The sequence below is a fragment of the Bidens hawaiensis genome, unplaced genomic scaffold, assembly GCF_021521415.1.
Source record: "Bidens hawaiensis isolate Kalapana, Puna unplaced genomic scaffold, B.hawaiensis_p1.1 tig00042428_1, whole genome shotgun sequence".
NCBI classification, from domain to species: domain Eukaryota; kingdom Viridiplantae; phylum Streptophyta; class Magnoliopsida; order Asterales; family Asteraceae; genus Bidens; species Bidens hawaiensis.
The window spans coordinates 131,590-151,089 of NW_027497523.1; the positions used below are offsets into that span (position 1 = coordinate 131,590).

The 19,500-nt window shown below is 38.9% G+C and overlaps 2 protein-coding genes and 1 pseudogene across 3 annotated transcripts; 2 read left to right on the plus strand and 1 right to left on the minus strand.

Annotated features, from left to right (window-relative positions):
- The first annotated feature begins 343 nt into the window (after positions 1-343).
- Positions 344-6,368, plus strand: LOC143593645 (uncharacterized). Of its 2 annotated transcripts, XM_077073213.1 has the most exons (13): positions 344-474; positions 663-1,115; positions 1,583-1,798; positions 2,560-2,762; positions 2,905-2,973; positions 4,247-4,318; positions 4,404-4,502; positions 4,596-4,667; positions 4,743-4,857; positions 4,936-5,004; positions 5,107-5,362; positions 5,456-5,537; positions 5,608-6,368. In XM_077073213.1, the coding sequence occupies exons 2-13, from the start codon at positions 686-688 to the stop codon at positions 6,241-6,243; spliced, it is 2,319 nt and encodes a 772-aa protein (XP_076929328.1). In that variant the 5' UTR covers positions 344-474; positions 663-685; the 3' UTR covers positions 6,244-6,368. The 2 variants fall into 2 exon arrangements, with proteins under 2 accessions (XP_076929328.1, XP_076929327.1); XM_077073212.1 differs by lacking the exon at positions 344-474 and having other exon boundaries at positions 491-1,115.
- A 3,547-nt stretch (positions 6,369-9,915) lies between these two features.
- LOC143593640 (uncharacterized) lies at positions 9,916-10,734 on the plus strand. The gene has a single exon (XM_077073211.1). It carries the CDS (start codon positions 9,916-9,918, stop codon positions 10,732-10,734), a length of 819 nt encoding a protein of 272 aa, XP_076929326.1.
- Positions 10,735-15,916: 5,182 nt separating this feature from the next.
- On the minus strand, positions 15,917-16,567 carry LOC143593641 (secreted RxLR effector protein 161 pseudogene; annotated as a pseudogene).
- Positions 16,568-19,500: the final 2,933 nt, after the last annotated feature.

Sequence of the window (19,500 nt, forward strand, 5' to 3'; positions counted from 1 at the left end):
ATTTACATATATTACTTGCTTGCAGATATGGCAATATGCTGATCAAAACCGCACTGGCTTTCTTGGCCGTCAAGAATTTTATAATGCTCTTAAGCTTGTTACAGTGGCACAAAGCAAACGAGAACTAACAGCTGACATTGTAAAGGCTGCATTATACGGGCCTGCTTCTGCTAAAATCCCTGCTCCACAAATAAACCTTACAGCACTTGCATCACCTCAGCCAAGTCCACTTGCCCAACGACCCCCTACACACCAACCTGGAGTTGCCGGTTCAATGGGCCCACTTCCTCCTACACAGCAGCCCGGGGTTATTAGTTCAATGGGCCCACGTCCTCCTACACAGCAGCCCAATCCAATGGGCCCACGGCCTCCAACACAGCAGCCCGGGGTTGTCAATTCAATGGGCCAACAAACTTTTGGCATAAGATCACAAGTGCCTTTGGCGGGCCAACCGGGACCACCTTCCTCAGCACAGTATTTTACACAGTCAATGAGGCCGCCAGCTCCATCCGGTCTGGTGGGTCCCGGTGTATCAAACTCGAACGTTTCAAGTGATTGGCTTGGGGGAGGTGTTAGAGCTCCTGTAGCTTCATCACAGGTCCCTAATAGTGCAATCAGCTTTACTTCACCATCTTTCCCGACACCTAGACCATCAGTTGGAGGAAATGGGACTGTTTCTGACCCGATGTTTGGAGGTGACGTGTTTTCTGCTTCTCAAGCATCATCCAAACCGCTTACATCATCAATGCCAGCTCAATCTGCAACCACTCCACCTGCAATTGTTCCTGTGAGCTCTTCGGCGCAGACGCCAGCAAAGATTGACCCGCTTGGTGCATTGAGTGCTTTTACAAGGCAGCCTACAGGGGCTCCGGTACAGTCAGCGATACCAACTCCAACAGCAACACCTATTCCTAGACCAAGTCAACAAGGCCCGGTTCAAAACCTTCAAGGCCCAACTCAAGCTCCCAATCTGTCACAACCTCAGTGGCCCAAAATGACACGGGCCGGTGTCAATAAGTATATGAAAGTGTTCATGGAAGTTGACTCTGACCGAGATGGGAAGATTACTGGTGAACAGGCACGCAGTTTATTTTTGAGTTGGAGGCTACCGAGAGGTATGTATAAATTTTTAGTTCTTAGTTTTTAATATTTTAGGCTTGTAAATGAACCAAACGCTAGTGAACTGTTCTGCGGGAAGTTTGTTAATTTAATAAATGAACATGAACAAATTGATTGGTGTATTTAGTTTTAAGTAGTTTTAGCTCGGTTATGTTCGTTCATCCATGTTTAGTTGCGTTCATTCATGAACTGTTTGTTTATACTTTATACCTTTAATGAACAATCATAAATGAACACGTTCTTTTTCTTAACGAATAAACACGAACAATAAACCATGTTTGTTTAGTTGTTCGTGTACGGTCATTTGTTTGGTAAAGTTTAAACGAATGCTAACATGCTCTGATTGTGTTTGCTCATGTTCGTTTGGTTTGTTTAGAAGCCTATTATATTTCATGCCTTAAAAGTATCTTTGATGTAACTTGTGTTTGATAATGAATATCGTTTTAATAATATTCTTTTACAGAAATTTTGAAACAGGTTTGGGACTTGTCTGATCAAGATAATGACAGCATGCTTTCATTGAGGGAGTTTTGCATAGCTTTGTATCTGATGGAGAGGCACCGAGAAGGCAACAATCTTCCACCAACACTTCCGAGTAGCGTCTTGCTTGATGAAACTCTCTTGTCTCTTGCGGGCCCACCCTCTAGACCTCCATCTGCTGGTTGGGGAGCTACTCCTGGTATTAACTATTAAATTCATTCCTAATATTTAATTGTGGTTCACTTAAATGTAACTATTTGTAATTACTTGAAATTTGCGTTAAGACACTATATTACTTTAAAAGTTAAAAATATTGCTTCAAAGTTAGTTGATGAAGACAGGTTGCTTAATCTTTTCCCTCAAACCTAGTTCTTATCGCTATCAAGGACTGTAAACAAACCAAACATCTAGTGAACCATTCGTGAATTGTTTGGCAGGAAGTTCGTTTAGGTTAACGAATGAACATGAGCGCGTGTCTATTTTGTTCATTCATGCTTACTCCTTTACGCTTGTTTATGTTTGTTCATTTACGTTCATTTATGTTTGTTATTTTACGTGAGTTTAAGTTCGTTTGTTTATATATATGGTTTAAATTTTTTAAGACCCACTACACTTTATTCTAGTTATATTATGGCATTAGGCCTGACATCTAGATGTTCATGTTCATGTTCATTTTAAATCGCTGTTCGCGCAGTAGTGTTTGTTCATCTACATTCAATTATGGTTGTTTATGTTCGTGAACCGTTTGTTTCTACTATTAACAATCAACCGTAAGTGAAGGTGTGCGCACTCATTTTCTTAACAAACAATCACGGGCAAGAAAACTCCTTTTCTTTAATTGTTTGCATTTGATCGTTTGTTTGGTTAAAGTTAAACTAACAAACACGTACCGTTCGTGTTTGTACGTACCATTCGTGTTTGTTTGGTTTGTTTACAAGCCTAAAGATTTCTTGTCTTCAGGTTCTGCACCCCTGCAGCAGCAGCAGCAAGGGATGCCTGGTGGTCAACCAATGCCTCACGGGCCTCCGCGTGGGGCCCAACCATTGCAATATAATCAACCGAAAGGACCCGCACCTTCCATGGATGCAGGCCACCTCAGCAATGGTGGTGATCAAAATTCCTCTCGTTCAGTTTCTCGAGAGGCAGCTGAAGCAGAAAAAGTGGTAAACTTCTCTTCTTTCATGAAAAATCTGAAATGTATTTGATGTCTGCCCAATATCAGTATATTATTACTTTATGCACATCACATATTTTATATGATTTAGAATGTTAATTGTTGGTGATTGTTTCCATTTTTGTTTAAAGGGTGAGGATAAGCTGGTTATGGATTCTAGAGAAAAGATAGCATTTTATAGGAACAAAATGCAAGATCTTGTGAGTACCGATCGTTATCATTTTTTATTTTCTTATTTTTGCAATTTATGCTATAAACTTGCTTGAAATATATCGTATACATTGATTTTGATATACATCCATTTAGCCTAAATGTATGTATATTAAACGACGAACAAGAACAGTTAAACGAGCGGGGTTTTTTTGTTTGTGTCATAGTTGTCAATAGCGACAATAGCGCGCTTCATAGCGTATCGGCCATATGCCGCTACATGTTACTTGGCGGCCAAATAGCGACAATATAGCGACTTCCGGTGGCGGATTCCGGTGCCGGAGCTGCAGTTTTGGCCGGAAACAAGGAAGAAGAAGAATACCTGGCTGAGTAGCGGCTGTATCTTTGTTTTAGGTTTTTTAGGTTTATATAACTTTACATATTTTAACATGTAACCCCTTTTATCTTTCAGTTGTTTGTATTTGGTCCCTAAAACTTATCAATTTTAACATAAAAGTTTAAAATTAGTTTGTGTATTTCAATATTTAGACCTTTTATTATTACTACTTTACATTTAGTCCTTAAACTTATAAATTTATACACAAATAAGTTTAAAATTGACATTATATATATAAAGACTTTAAATAGCTATTTTTTATATTTATAAAAAATTTTACTACTTTACCGCTAAACACGAAATAGCGGTCGCTATTTACCGCTATTCGCTATGTAGCATATAGGTAGTGTGTCGCTATTTACCGCTATTCGCTATTGACAACTATGGTTTGTGTCATGTTTGTTTATGTTATTGCGTTAATAGTATAAACGAAACGGGTCACGAACACAAATGAATGGATATACTTGAACATAGATGAACGGTTATAAATGAACATAACTGGCCAAATATACTAATTAAAAGCAAACGTGGATATCAATCTATTTGGCCTAATAAGTAATAAAACTAAACTAAATTCTAATGGCCTAAACAGTTTAAATGAATAAATAACAGTCAAACGTAAACTAATGAACATAAATGAATGAATATAAATGAGCATAAACAAATGGACAAATGAACAAATAAAAGATGTGTTCATGTTCGTTTTTTTAATTTAATGAACACAAGATTTTGTTCATGGGCGTTCATCTATTTAATCAACGAACTTCCATCCAAACAGCTCACTCCGTTGTGTTTATAGGTCTACTTACATTAATATCAATATGAATGGGTATGCTACTATTTGTATATATACATGTTTATTCATATATGTTTATGAGATATGCGATTTTCCTCATTTGGATATGTTTTTCTTTATATGCTATCAGGTGTTATACAAAAGCAGATGTGATAACCGCCTTAACGAGATTACAGAACGTGCTATAGCTGATAAACGTGAGGTAATCTTGAGATTAGCAACCATGTCTTATTTATATTCTTTAGCTTTTTTTCGTTTTCTTAGAAACAATGCACCATTTATTCCAGGCAGAGTTGCTTGCCAAGAAATATGAAGAGAAATATAAACAAGTGGCAGAAGTTGCTTCTAAATTAATCATTGAGGAAGCCTCTTTTCGTGATATTCAGGTATTTTATTACAAGAAGAAGATATATCCGGATCAAACTGAAAGTTGTTGACTTTCTGTATAATTCAGTTAACATTTTTGTTTACTTTGATAGGAGAGAAAGATGGAATTGAATCAGGCACTTGTGAAAATGGAACAGGGTGGCAGTGCTGATGGTATCCTTCAAGTAAGTTTTGGTTTTTATTTTTCCTTTACTAAGTTTAATAAACAATAAATATTGAATATATTCTTGGCTGTTCAGGTTCGTGCTGATCGTATACAATCGGACCTTGAGGAACTATTGAAGGCTTTAGCAGAACGTTGCAAGAAACATAACATCAATGTAAAATCAACCGCAATTATTGAGCTTCCACAAGGTATTATTTTCCATCATCTCATACTATTTAATTGTTTATATATATTATGATAATCAAAATATTTTTTTGTTTATAAAGGTTGGCAGCCTGGAGTTCCAGAGATATCAGCAGTGTGGGATGAAGATTGGGATAAATTTGAAGATGAAGGTATTTTTTATGATTTTATCGTTGTTTCATACATAATAATAGTTATTATGTAAATATATAATAGTATACCAAATCAGATGTAATTAAATTATTTTGTGACAGGATTCCAATTTGATGTTGCAAATGCGAAGTCGACACCTCACCCTGAAAACTCGTCTCAGATGGATGACCTTTCCCAAGATTCATATTCAAATGCTGATGCAAAGTCAGAGAAGCGATATGACGGTGACTCCGCATATGCACATAGTGAAGACGAGTCCGCAAAAAGTCCAGCTGAAAGCCCCACAGCACAAAAGATATTTGAAAGTCCAACCAAGGAGGATTCTTTTGGAAAGAACTTTGATGCAGAAACCGAAAGGTACTTAGTGACTTTTAATTTCATATGCTGCACAAGTTGTACTATGTGCAATACAATTTGTACCTTCTAAATTGTAATCTTTTGTTCAATTAGGGGCTTTGATGACCAAGGATGGGGTACTTTCGACAATAATGATGACGTGGATTCAGTCTGGGGATTCAATGATGCCTCTAAGGTGAGTTAATTCTTACATTTGTTTTTATTAAACATTGTGAAATGACTTTTTTGCCCTTGCGAATAAATAGGATACCGAACACGAGAAGCATGGAGAGAGTTATTTCTTTGACAAAAACAGCTTCACTGCAAGTCCAAGACAAACCGATTCCCCACAAGGCAATAGTTTCTTCCAAACCAAAAGCCCATTCGGGTTTGATGACTCGGTCCCGGGCTCACCTGCTTCTAGAGCCGCCACCTCACCGCGTTACAGTATGGGTGCAACCGATAATTCCTTCTTTGATAACTTCTCACGCTACGATTCATTTAGCGCCACTGATCGTGGTTCTCCCAAGCAAGATAATAGCTTTTCAAGGTTTGACTCCATGAGCACCACCACACAGGATAATAGCTTCTTGAGATTCGACTCCATGAGCAGCACCACACATGATAATAATAATAATAATAATAATAATAATAATAATAATAATAATAATAATAATAATAATAATAATAATAATAATTTCTCGAGGTTTGACTCAATGAGTAGCACCACTCAAGACCGTAGCTTTGCAAGGTTTGATTCCATGAGTAGCAGTGTAGGGGGGTTTGACCATGGTCAAACCTACTCGTTTGACTACCCCAGCCCGTTTGGGTCTAGCGAACCGTTTAAGGTGTCGTCAGACAGTCAAAGCAAGAAAAATGAAGTTGATAAATGGGCGTTTTAGTTTGGAGTTTGGTGATGTAATTTTGTGTTTTTTTAACCGGCTTGATGATAGTTGTGCTTGTATCGTATGTTTCATCTTCGACTCCATTCATGGTAAGCTTGCAATATTCTCTTTGGTATATTTTTGACCAGAATTATTATATTTTTATTTTTGGATTGTGATTGTTATATAATAATATTGTTTTGATTTGATTTGGGTTTACTGATTATGTTGGTTGAAATAAATTTCTGCAAAAGTAGTTTGATCTGATTCAGTTTTTGTCATCCCAACTGTGTTATGTACTTATACAGGGTTTGAATGATCTAGATAACTTATCATCACAAAAACTCTTGAAATGACATAATCTTTTTTATTTGTAGATAAGTAGATAACAGGTTTAGAACACTACTGTTTGTCGTTTGGATAAAGGAATAATTCATTTATATCCTTGAATAAAAGCCGTGGTTTGAGTGTTTTATAAAGCAAGCTCGATCTTAATATTTTTGCTTGTTAAAATAAAGGGCTGAGTTGAGCTAGCTCGCTTAACTTCAAGCTTAAGCCCACCCTTGCTTCACTTGGCTCGGTCCTTTTAAAAACCTAGTGCAAACCCGAGTATGGTGATGCCGAGGGTGAAGGTATTGGCGGTAGTAGTGACAGTGGCGTGTTGTGGTGATTGATAGGTGATTGTGGTCGTTGGTAGGTGGAAGTTGTACTGGTGACGGTGGTCCTGTTGACAGTGACTGGTAGATGGTGGTGGCTCGTGTTAGCTCATTTGAACCCGTTGTGAATTAACACATTTAATAAGAGTGCCCATTGCATGATCCGGGTAGGTCCAAAATCAACCCATTTAGCAAAAACGTTACCCCAACCAATTATTTCAAACAAGAATGGGTCATAATTGTCACCTAAACAAGAAACCAACTAGAGAGTTGAGACTAGATTACACAAGTTGCACTACAAAGAATAACTAGGATAGAGTCCGTGTAATATACGGGTGGTTACAGATATAAAACTAAAAAGTTAAATTTAATAATATACATAATAATATATCTTATTATAATAAGATATAATAATAGAGGGTGATGTTAAAATAAAAAGTGAAGTGTGTCTATGAAGTGTAAGAAGTAATCTGGTGCGTTAGATATGTTGATTTGATGGTGGATATGGAAAGTGTGTTTTGTGTGCGGTGTGTTTAATTTTAGTTATGGTGTGTTTATTGTGCTGTGTGTTTTATTAGATCTAATGGTGAGAAAACCTTTCTACACTGTTTAGGAAAAATCTACTTCTTATTATAATCTTGCTCTAATAATAGGTATTCTTATTATAATATATCTAATTATTATAGGAGAATCATGGATTTATAAGATATAAATAATTTTCTAAAATACATAGATTAGTAAGAATAATTTGTATTTTAAAAGAAATCAAAATAGAAGGCTGTGAATCTAGACCAATTAAGAAAAAGAAAAGATTAATATCAGTTCATTCTAGTTGAGTTAGTAAGCCACAAACATTTTAAAATCAAAATAGTGAGTTTGATTTCCACCAACAATACATTTTTCATTTTATCAAATAAAGGAGAAATTGTAAAAATGGAAACTTGTACACTTGACAGCCTAAAAGGTCTAGTTGAATGACAAGAGAAAAAAATGATTTTTTTAAATAGTATAGGTAGATAAAATTACAATAGTTTTGTTTTAATAATATATGTAGATAACATTACAAGTGAAATGTGTGACTACTAACCAAATGTCTTAAATACCCCTTAGACCATCAGAAGGCTAGGAGAATCATGGGGACCTAAAACTAAGACCACCTGTAGTGGGCACCTTGCACTTCTCAAAATGCCCCAAAGTGCCGGTTACGCCACCCCGAGGCGCTTTGTTTGTTTGTTTGTTTTTTTTTACAAAGCGCCACTCCCTTTTATCCTCCAACCAATCAGATTTTCTTCCCCAAACTCCAACATATCAAATATTTATGTTATTTATATTTAATTTATAATAATTGAGCAATGATCGCAAGGGCTTCTTTTTGCAAAAAACCCGCTTTGCTAAGACCATTCGTAATGGCCAATGTTGCGGCGTTGTGGGGGTGAAAACGCCGGGAGCACAACACCCGCCAGCGTTATGGTGTCTTGATTTTGAATAAGCGTTTTCTACGCTTGCATGGTTAACAAGTACAATAGTCTGTGAGAAAGGATATCGAGAGGTGTTTTGGGGTTTTTCAACAACGCTGACATTTTATTAAAAATCTTTGTCGTCTATGGTCGTTAGAACGAATGAAAAGTGTTATGTATGCGTGTATTATAATGCATAACATGATCATCGAAGACGAGGGAAGAGAAATATGTCCAACTTTCATACCAGACTCAGATCCACCACGAACTCCAGCAAGTATGGAGCAAAGACTTGAAAACGCGTATTCCGTGCGGTCAAGATAAATACATAACACACTTAAGGGGGATTTGGTCCAACATCCTTGGATGAATCGGCGTTTGCCAGGTGAAAATGAAAACCAAAACGAGGGCAACGATGAATACGAAGAAGAGATCGATGATGAAGACGACAACGAGGGTGACGAGTAGATTTTGTTTTTATTTTAATGTAATATTTATTCTATAAAATATTATAATTATTTGTTTACTTTTAATAAAAAACAAAAAAAAAAAAAAAAAGTGTAAAAGTGACTGGGAGCCATGTGACACAAAATGCCCAAGGATGGGATATTATGACCACACTCTCTTTTTGAAAAATTTGAAAAAGCTGACTGGGTGCCACATTACGCAAAATGCTCACATATGAAACATTATGACTACACATGATCTAACTAGGATGCCACGTGTCTCAAAATGTCCCAAGGTTGTCCTTTGCCACTACACATGGTATAAATCAACTCGTTGTAACAATAACAAAGGGCAAGTAAGTAATTTTGCCATAAACTGTTCATCTTTCTCAAATGTTTTCCTTCTCCAGAGAGGAGTTTTTATCTTCAGTAGATGTCCACTTACATAAACTTTATCTGTGGTAAATTTGTTGCAGAGCCACCTAAAACAAATGGGAAATTAAGTTAAAATGAGTTGAGCTTAAGCTCAGGTTCGGCTCTGCTTGTTTACACCCCTAAGTCAAACATATATAAACATTATCATATTAATGGACTCTGATTCTGGGACTCTTCCGCTCACAATGACTCCCAAATTATCGAAGAAGGCGAGTGACGACACTCTAAAGATGCTCTACGCTATTTGACTTGGTAGAAGAGGAAGGTAGTTGAGCTTCAGCTCATCAATATCTATGAATCTATATGATCTTTCTATTCTAGTGTTATTATTTTTTTTATCCTGTTTGATATGTTTTTTTGTTGTTGCTTAAAGTTTATCACGTCTTTAAAAGATATACATATATGCTAATAGCGTAATACAAAGTAATAGATAATTGGTATAATCTGCGTCCTTCTCCGCGTTAAATATACCGGTTAAATATAGATAATATTGTTAGTTGATTTCATCCCTAATTAAATGGGATTTCCTGTGTATATATGTAACCGGTTTGGTGATAATGAGAATCAAGCAAATTATACCAATTATCTCTTTCTACATGGTATCATTAGCCTAATCACCGCCGCCGCCCACCCTCTCCTCCTTCATCATCTCTCTTTCACTCGCTGGCGGTACACCCTCGATCCTACTCACCAACAATGGAATCGAAACTTCACCCAGCAATCACCGTTTCCAACATCAGGCATGTTGTCCCGATTCTTCTCGATAACGAGACCGGCCAATACACATCGTGGTCGGAATTGTTCAAGATCCATTTCCGTGCATATCAAGTTTACAATCACCTATTGCCAAAACCCGCCCCTGCTGCCTCCTCCGCGTCCAAGGAAAAACAAACCGCCGAAGACATCGCGGCTGCCCTTGCTGCCGCCGACCTTTGGGATCGGTTAGATGCCATAGTCCTTCAATGGATCTATGACACCATCTCTCTTGACCTTATCAACACCATCCTCAAACCCAACACGACTGCACATGAAGCTTGGACCACCCTTGAAACATTATTCCAAGATAACAAATCATCCAGAGCCATCTACCTTACCCAGAAACTTAATAATACCTGCCTCGATAACTTTGAAAACATGGCAGCCTACTGTCAAGAGGTCAAAGTCATATGCGACCAACTTGCTAGTGTCGAGGCGCCATTAACGGATGCGAAGATGGTTCAACAACTTGTTACCGGGTTAAACGAGCAATACGAAGGGATTGCTATGTTGATTTCCAACCTTCAACCGCTTCCCTCGTTTCACGAGGCACGTTCCAAGCTTATGCGGGAATATGATCGAAAAACGAACATGACCTTACATGCATCACAGAACGCGGGAGCCGCTCTTCATGCTACAACCTCTCAAAAACCCGACACTCAAGCCCCTCGGCCGGACCTGCGGTCCACTCCTGACGCATCGGCTGACCGCGGTAGGGGTAGGTCCTGTGGTAGGGGTCGTGGTCGTTTTGGTGGTTGAGGACCACCCAACCGAACCTATTCACAGCCTCCAAATCCATTCAACTCGGTTCAAGGTCAATGGGTTTTCCAGCCCTCATGGGGCCACGGTTCACATGCAAATCAATGGTCCAATCAACCACTGTGCCCATATCCAACCACCCCTCGGTCCACTGGTAGTCATTCTCCGGGTATCCTAGGCCCACGACCGAATCAGGCGCTTACGGCAGGTTATACCCCGACCGACATTGACCAGGCCTTATACACAATGTCACTTAATCCACCGGATACTCCATGGGCTATGGACAGCGGAGCAACTACCCACATGACAAACCAGCCAGGTAACTCCACGTCTTACTTTAATAATGGCATTCATCATAATATTATCGTTGGAAACGGGACCACTGTTCCGGTTCTTGGACAAGGCAATCAAACCTTACCCCCACCGTTTCCGCCACTTAAATTAACCAACGTCCTTTATGCACCTAATTTAATCCATAATCTTTTATGTTAGACGTTTAATCACGGATAATTGGGTTTCTGTTAAATTTGACCCTTTTGGTTTTACTGTGAAAGACCTCAAGACGCGGACCCGTATCCTCCGATGCAACAGTACCGGTGATTTGTATCTCCCGATGCCACAAATGCTCCCAAAAATCAAGTCTCCATCAGCAAATGTGGCGATCTCACAAACACTGTGGCATCAACGTTTTGGCCACCCTGGCTCATGACCTTTGCAATATCTCAAGAAGTCTTCCTTTATTTCTTTTTCTAAGTCTAATAAACGTGTCTGCGAACCGTGTGTTTTTGGGAAAAGTGTCAAACTCCCTTTTATTAGTTCATGTAATCGTACTTATTTGCCTTTTGAAATTGTTCACAGTGACCTTTGGACCTCACCAATCTTGAGTTTCGGGGGTCACCGCTACTACATCTTATTTATTGATGATTTTTCTGATTTTATATGGACATTCCCGATCAGTAGGAAATCACAGGTTTTCTCCATTTTTCAACAATTTTATAACCTGATTGGAACACAATTTGATAAACGCATTAAACAATTACAATGCGATAACGACAAAGAACACATCAATAATCAATTTACTCAATTCTTTAATCAACACGGTTGGACGTTCCGTCTATCGTGCCCTCATACCTCCTCCCAAAATGGTAGGGCCGAACGCAAAATCCGCACTATCAATAACATGGTTCGCACTTTTCTTGCTCAATCCAACCTACCAAACACCTATTGGCACTATGCTCTTGAAACAGCAACCTACCTTTTAAAAATCCTACCCAACAAACCAAATAACCTCAACAACCCAACCACAGTCCTATATAACCGTCAACCATCCTACACTCATCTTCGAGTGTTTGGCTGCCTATGCTACCCACTCAAACCATCAACCATGATACATAAACTTGAACACCGGTCAAATGCATGCGTTTTCCTCGGATATCCACCAAACCACCGCGGCTACCGGTGCTTCGATCTAAATACCCGTCAAATGATTACTTCCCGACATGTAATCTTTGACAAAACCGTTTTTCCATATTCCAAAACCACCAAACCGACATCGGACCCGTATATATTCCTGTCCGAACCACCACATCCATCCATTTGGTCGAACCTCCATAACCCTCCTTACAAACCATCCTCTCAAAACCCACCTATTGCCAAACTGGGGGGACTCTACTACCCCACCCATCAATCCAATAAACGAACCGGTTTCTCCAAATGAACCGACTTCTCCCCAAACTCCCCAAACAACCGGTCAAACTCCCAACGAACGGGCTTCTCCCCAAACTGAACCGTCTTCGGTTAACATACCTTCACCGATTCTCACCTACTCTCGCCGTCCGAAAGCCACAGCCACCGCCCAGCCTACGGCCCCAATGCCAGCACACTCCACATCACAGCCTACGGCCTCCCCTCCCACTCGTACCATGCGGACATGTGCCATAGACGGGATCTTGAAACCGAAACCACACTTCAACCTTAACACTACACATGTCGAACCAATATCTAACTCGCCAAAAACTGCCTTGTCCACTACTGTATGGCGAAACGCTATGCAAAACGGGTACGATGCCCTTATTAAAAATGAGACGTGGGAGTTAGTCCCGCGACAACCAACTATGAATATTATCAGGTGCATGTGGTTATTCAGGCATAAATTCAGATCTGACTTGTCATTGGAGCGCTATAAAGCGCGCTTGGTGTGCGATGGTCGTAGTCAGCAGGTTGGTATTGATTGCGGTGAAACTTTTAGCCCAGTTGTCAAACCGGCAACCATCTGAACGGTCCTATCTATCGCACTATCTCAATCGTGGGCCGTTCATCAACTTGACGTCACGAATGCTTTTCTTCACGGGAACCTAAACGAGACGGTATACATGCATCAACCTATGGGTTTTCGAGATAGATGGTTCTCGGACCACGTTTACTTGCTTAAGAAGTCATTACATGGCCTGAAACAGGCACCTCGAGCTTGGTACCAACGTTTCACCGAATTTGTTCTCAAATTGGGATTCAAGCAAAGTCGGAGTGACAACTCACTGTTCACCTATCATCACGGTTCCGACACCGCGTATTTTCTTTTATATGTGGACGACATACTTCTTACGACATCGTCCGAGCAACTTCGTATTAATCTGATGGACCGTTTAAGCTCGGAATTCGCAATGAAAGATTTGGGACCGTTGAGCTATTTCTTGGGGATATCAGTAAAACGAACGGGTAACGAAATGTTCCTCTCACAAAAGAATTACGCTCAAGACATAATAAATCGAGCCGGCATGACCTCTTGCAAACTCATTGCAACTCTAGTTGACACTAAAGGAAAGCTTCCTTCAGATGGCCCCGAATTCGAGGACCCGTCCCTTTATAGAAGCTTGGCCGGAGCCCTCCAATATCTCACCTTTACGAGACTCGACATCTCGTACGCAGTCCAACAGGTTTGCATGCACATGCATTCCCCGTGCCTTTCGCACGGGGATAGTTTAAAACGTATCATACGATACATTCGGGGCACCTCTCATCTTGGACTTACTCTTGGACCTATGACCTCGACCTCGTTACGTGCCTACACTGATGCCGATTGGGCGGGGTGTCCCGAAACCGTCGATCCACGTCGGGCTACTGCGTATACTTTAGCAACAACTTGCTAGCTTGGTCCTCGAAACGCCAATCAACCATCTCACGTTCAAGCGCGGAAGCCGAATACCGAGGTATTGCAAATGTTGTTGCAGAAATTTGTTGGATTCGAAACCTTCTTCTGGAACTCAATCGGCCACTCATTCATGCTTCATTGGTATATTGTGATAATTTAAGCTCCATTTACCTATCCGGTAACCCAGTCCAGCACCATCGAACTAAACACATTGAGCTTGACATCCACTTTGTTCGTGAACAAGTTCAACGAGGTCTCGTGCGCGTTCTTCACGTTCCATCCCGTTACCAGATTGCTAACATATTTACGAAAGGCCTTCCTAAAGCCCTATTTGAAGATTTTCGTACCAGTCTCAGCCTTCGTGAACCTCCAGCTTCGACTACGGGGGTCTAATAGATATTGTATAGTTGGCATGTATATCGGTTAAATATAGATAATATTGTTAGTTGATTTCATCCCTAATTAAATGGGATTTCCTGTGTATATATGTAACCGGTTTGGTGATAATGAGAATCAAGAAAATTATACCAATTATCTCTTTCTACACAAAGTACTAGTATTTCAGCATTACAAATTATCTTATACAAACTATTATACCTGACTTCATAACAACAAAAAATACAAACTAAACAAAGTAACTTAAACTGCCCATCGTAAATTGTAAGCGAACATAGAAAACAACTAACAATTTGGCGCATCAATGGTGGTGCTTATCACACAATCACACCATAATATGGACCAATACGCTAGCGTGGACATCCTTCTTCAAAAGTCATGTAGGTGGCTGAGTAAGAATCACATTCATTGGTGCCAAATGAAACTAATGGGACTTCCTCATAAAGATCATGTTGTTCAACCTCGAGGACTTGGCTTGTAGTCTTACTGGAAGATTTTTGTTGGACCCATGGATGAGTTGTGGCCTTCCTAAGACCGTCTAACTCTACAGCCACCTCTTTCATTGCAGGCCTATCATCGCCTTGCAGATTTAGGCATCTCTTTACCAAATCACCTACTGCTTGTAACTAGTCAAGACTCCCTTCACGTAAGGTTCGTGGCTCTAAAATTGTATAAAATCTATTTTCGTTAACCGAGTTAACAAAATACGTTGCTAAATTCTTTTCTTTATTTGCTCTATCAACACCAATGGGCCTTTTTCTGGTTATGAGTTCCGCAAGGACCACCCCAAAGCTATACACATCACTTTTCTCTATTAGTTGGCTAGTATGATAATATTCTGGATCCAAATACCCGAGCGTTGTTGATCAGTTCTTCATGTATGTAATAGAAACATGGATGTTATGATAAACCTACAACTAAAACATACCTGTCACAGCAGAGAGAGTGGCCACGGCTGATGAGTACGATCCAGACGACATGACAGTCAGCTTGGTCGGGTTCCCCTTTAGGATGTATATTAGTGATGGGGATTAGGGTTCTTGAGAAAACCGAATAATATAGAGGGAGAGAGAGGCTCACGAATTTGATGTGAGGGTTTAGGGTTAAGATGTATGATGTTAATTAGTCTCTCCATATTTATATACATCCAAGGGGAAACCCTTGGTTAGCAAGAAAGGGTAATTCGGTCCATCAACAATTACCTAGCTAACATAATTATAAGGTATAATTTAATTAACTTTGATCTATTATAATATAAATGATCATGTAGGCCATACATAAATATACATATCCATATATTTATTCTTACATTCTCCCACTTGGCCAAATAATCATTTATTATGAGCATTAGATTAGTCTGCAGATTTTAACATTCATTTTAGCTTTAAACTTAAACTGGAGCAGAGAAATACAGTCATTGAATTGAACATCAGCTCAAGACCCCCATTAATCATACTGCAGTCCTTTTTTAAAACCTAAGTACTTATGATCAAAATTATATAAGTAAGCCCTTCAAATATTTGATTTGTATAATAATTTGTCTATATGTCGTTACGCATGTAGAACATATTAAGAGACATACAAAATCAAAACTGAGGAAATGTTATTAAATAAAATGTAAATAAGTACAATATACAATTAAATAAGGTCTTTAGTAAATCCCATATTAGCAACATGTTCTTCAAAAACTTTAGGTGGGAGACCTTTAGTCATCGGATCCGCTAGCATATTATGTGTACTAAAATACTCAATACAAAGTTTATTTTCCTCAACTCGTTCACACACGAATAAATACTTTGTATCAAGATATAAACCAGCTCTAGTCGAACTGTTACTGTTCGAGAAATTAACGGCAGCTGAATTATCACAATAAAGCTTCAATGGTCTAGAAATAGAATTGACTAATTTGAGGCCATAAATCAGATTTTTAAGCAACATTCCACAGCATGTAGCATTATAAACAGCTATATATTCTGCAATCATGGTGGAAGTAGTCGTCAACTGTTGCTTATGACTCCTCCATGAGATGGGCCCGCCTGCTAACATAAAGATATACCCCGAAGTGGACTTCTTGTCATCTTTGCATTTAGCAAAGTCAGAATCAGAATAACCTACCACTTCTAAATTGTCACTTCTTCTATAAGTCGGTTTGTAGTCTTTCGTCCTTTGAAGATATTGAAGTACCTTCTTAGCTGCTTTCCAGTGTTCAAGGCCAGGATTAGTCTGATAACGGCCTAACATTCCAGAAATATAAGCAATATCTGGACGAGTACAAACTTGGGCATACATAAGTGTCACACCCCGACCAAAGGCGGAACATGCCGGGGTGCAACGTGATTGGACAAATACACAAGACACTATTTAAAGTGACAATATTTAATCAACTCATTTATTTCATAAATCAATAATCAACACATCTTGTTCACACAAACAATTTGAATACAAGTAACAATTATATTGTTCGTTTTACTAATACCCTAATGGTATTGGTAACGTTTTCATCAAGTCCTCGAGTCAACAAAAGTCAAACCTGTAACATTTCATAAGGTTGAAATAAAGTTTGTCAACAAAAAGGTTGGTGAGCAATTCATAAGGTTGAGAATATAAGTATATAGTAATATGTTGGTGCATAATGTCAGTAGTTCAGTATCTCGTGTTTTGTATGTGTCTGTAATCGTGTTAGATAGTTTGTTTTGGTTTGAATATTGTATTACACAAGTTCGCCTGGGATGTAGGCAAACTTGGTGACAAGCGAAGTTGTGAAGTTGTGACAACTTCGCCTAGTATGTTAGGCGAAGTTGTCGAGGTTATTTAAACCTCACTTCGGCTTGGTTTTGGTTAAGTTTTTCAGAACGTGTATTGTGATAATTGAGATCACGTGTTGAAGTGTTGCAATACAAACGTGTTTATTAGTATTGTAACGTGTGTTTGTGTATCGTCTCAACGTATTATATATCTTACGCTCGTATCGTATTATGTGGGGATTCCGCACCCTCGTGTTATGAGATACTCCTGTGTAGATCCGGCTGGGAACCTACAATTGGTATCAGAGCTTTTGCTCGTGATTGTGTGGTTCGGGATTATCACATGGGTGTTAAGATTCTTTCCGTTTGACTATTCGCGGAACGAGTTTACTTTGAAATACCTAGTTTGTGTGTCTTGCCCATCTCCCACCATCAAATATAACCCATTACACTTTCGCATACCTCGCAATACGTCCAATTAAAACCTGCAAAAACCTTGTGTTCATCAGGCGAAGTTGCCGTCATCGTTTGTAGGGTTTAAGCGAACTTATAAGGGTTAAGCGAAGTTGAGTATAAGCGAAGTTAAGATCAAGCGAAGTTAAGATCAAGCGAAGTTAATATAACTTCGCTACCTGGTCACTGTTTATAAATAAAAAAAAACTTTCCTTGTATTTCGAGTCGTGTTTCTCTCAACTATGACTTCAATAAACATTAAAGAACTGGTAAAAATGGAGGTTGAAGCCGGTTCCGCAACCAAAGCTCCAAAAATGCTTAAGGGTACCGATTTCGTTGCATGGAAAGATCGGTTTGAACAGTATGTGAAATATCAAGATGCTAAGATGTGGGTTTGGATTCAAGACGGATACATTCCACCAACATCCTTGTTTGAAGGTCGTGACCAAATTAAGAAGTACAGTAAGATGGAAGAGGAGGAAAAGAAAATGTATGAGGCAGAGAGTAAAGCTCATGCAACAATAACAATGGCTCTTCCACAAGAGTTTCTTCATACCTTCAAGAAGTACAAAACTGCTAGAGAGCTATGGGAAGCCCTAGAAAATAGATATGAAGGTAATGTGGGGATACGTACTTCCAAGACAAAGCTACTAAAAACCCAATTTTCTGTATTCAAGTATTTGAAAAATGAATCACTTGACGATATCATCATAAGATATTATCACTTGATGACCGAACTTAGTAATTACTCCATTGAATACAAGGAAGAAGAGATAGTAGAGAAACTTCTTGATGCTCTTCCACTGAAATGGGAAATGTACACGGTTTTGATGAGAGAGGATAAAGACTTTGCCCGGATTGATTTGGAAACATCAGTCAATAAGTTACGAAATTTTGAACTTAACATGGTTAGGAAGGAGACACCAACTGATCATGTTCAGGATCCGGGAATGTATGGTGCGAAAGTCTCTCCAAGCTCAAGTTCAAAATCAGAATCTTCTGCCTACTACTCAAAGGGAGAATTAAACTCAAACTCAACTCGAGATGGTCATGTGATTCTCAATATGGATGGCGACGTATGTTTCGTAGCTGGAGGTAGTAATCCTTCAAAACCTCAAGCCACAACTGGAAATTTCTCGTCAAATGTATCGAGCTACAACTACTCACAGATGCCCATGAGTGTTAAATCAGCTGAACAACAGTTTGTTCTCTATGCATCCTTCATTGCATCTTATGAGAACTACATCAAAGGTAAAATAGTCGACCCTGCAACATTGGATGAAGACTATGATCAGATTGATGCTGATGATTTGGAAGAGATGGACCTACAGTGGCAGATGGCTATGATAGTAAGAAGGTTAACGAGATTCATGAAGAAAACAGGTAGAAAGTTCGTTGGAGAAAGACCAAGGTTTGATAAATCAAAGGTTCGATGTTACAACTGTCAACAAAATGGTCACTTTGCTAAGGAATGTACAAATGAGAGAGTCGAATGAAGTCAGAACAGGCCTGCATAACAGAATGGGGGTGGTAGTGAGAATAGGGCTATGGTATCCGGACAGAATGGTGGATACAACTGGAATATACACGTTGAGGAAGTGTTCGAACATGCTAATTTGGTAAACATCGAAATTGGAGGAAGTGAGAGGAAGACGGGAGAAAATCAAGCATATATGGCAGAAGTGAACGATCAGCTCTCTGAGGTAAATTATGAACTTCATTGTATACAATGTGAAAATCTGTCTGAACAATTGAAAACAATAACTGATCAGTTTGTTAGTTTGGACGCACAATTTAAAACGTTGAAAGAAGATCATCATTATACTAAAACTAGAGAAAACAGTTACTCGGTAAAAATAAAAGCTAGTGAAAAGGATATCAGAAGTCTTAAAGCCAGTCTAGCTGAAAAAATACAAGTAATTGATCTTAGTTATGAAGTGTTAGAAGAAAAAACCAAACTAATTGCTGAAAAAGATAAACAGATAGCTGATTACCAGGTAAAAGTGGTGGAACTAAACAGAAAAA

Bases quoted from the DNA above. Each gene is read 5' to 3' on its own strand.
- LOC143593645 (XM_077073212.1), top strand. From the start codon at position 491: ATGAGGCCGCCAGCTCCATCCGGTCTGGTGGGTCCCGGTGTATCAAAC. The intron at 1,799-2,559 runs GTATTAACTATT...TCTTGTCTTCAG, and splicing joins TGGTTGGGGAGCTACTCCTG to GTTCTGCACCCCTGCAGCAG. The intron at 5,005-5,106 runs GTATTTTTTATG...ATTTTGTGACAG, and splicing joins GGATAAATTTGAAGATGAAG to GATTCCAATTTGATGTTGCA.
- LOC143593640 (XM_077073211.1), top strand. From the start codon at position 9,916: ATGGAATCGAAACTTCACCCAGCAATCACCGTTTCCAACATCAGGCAT.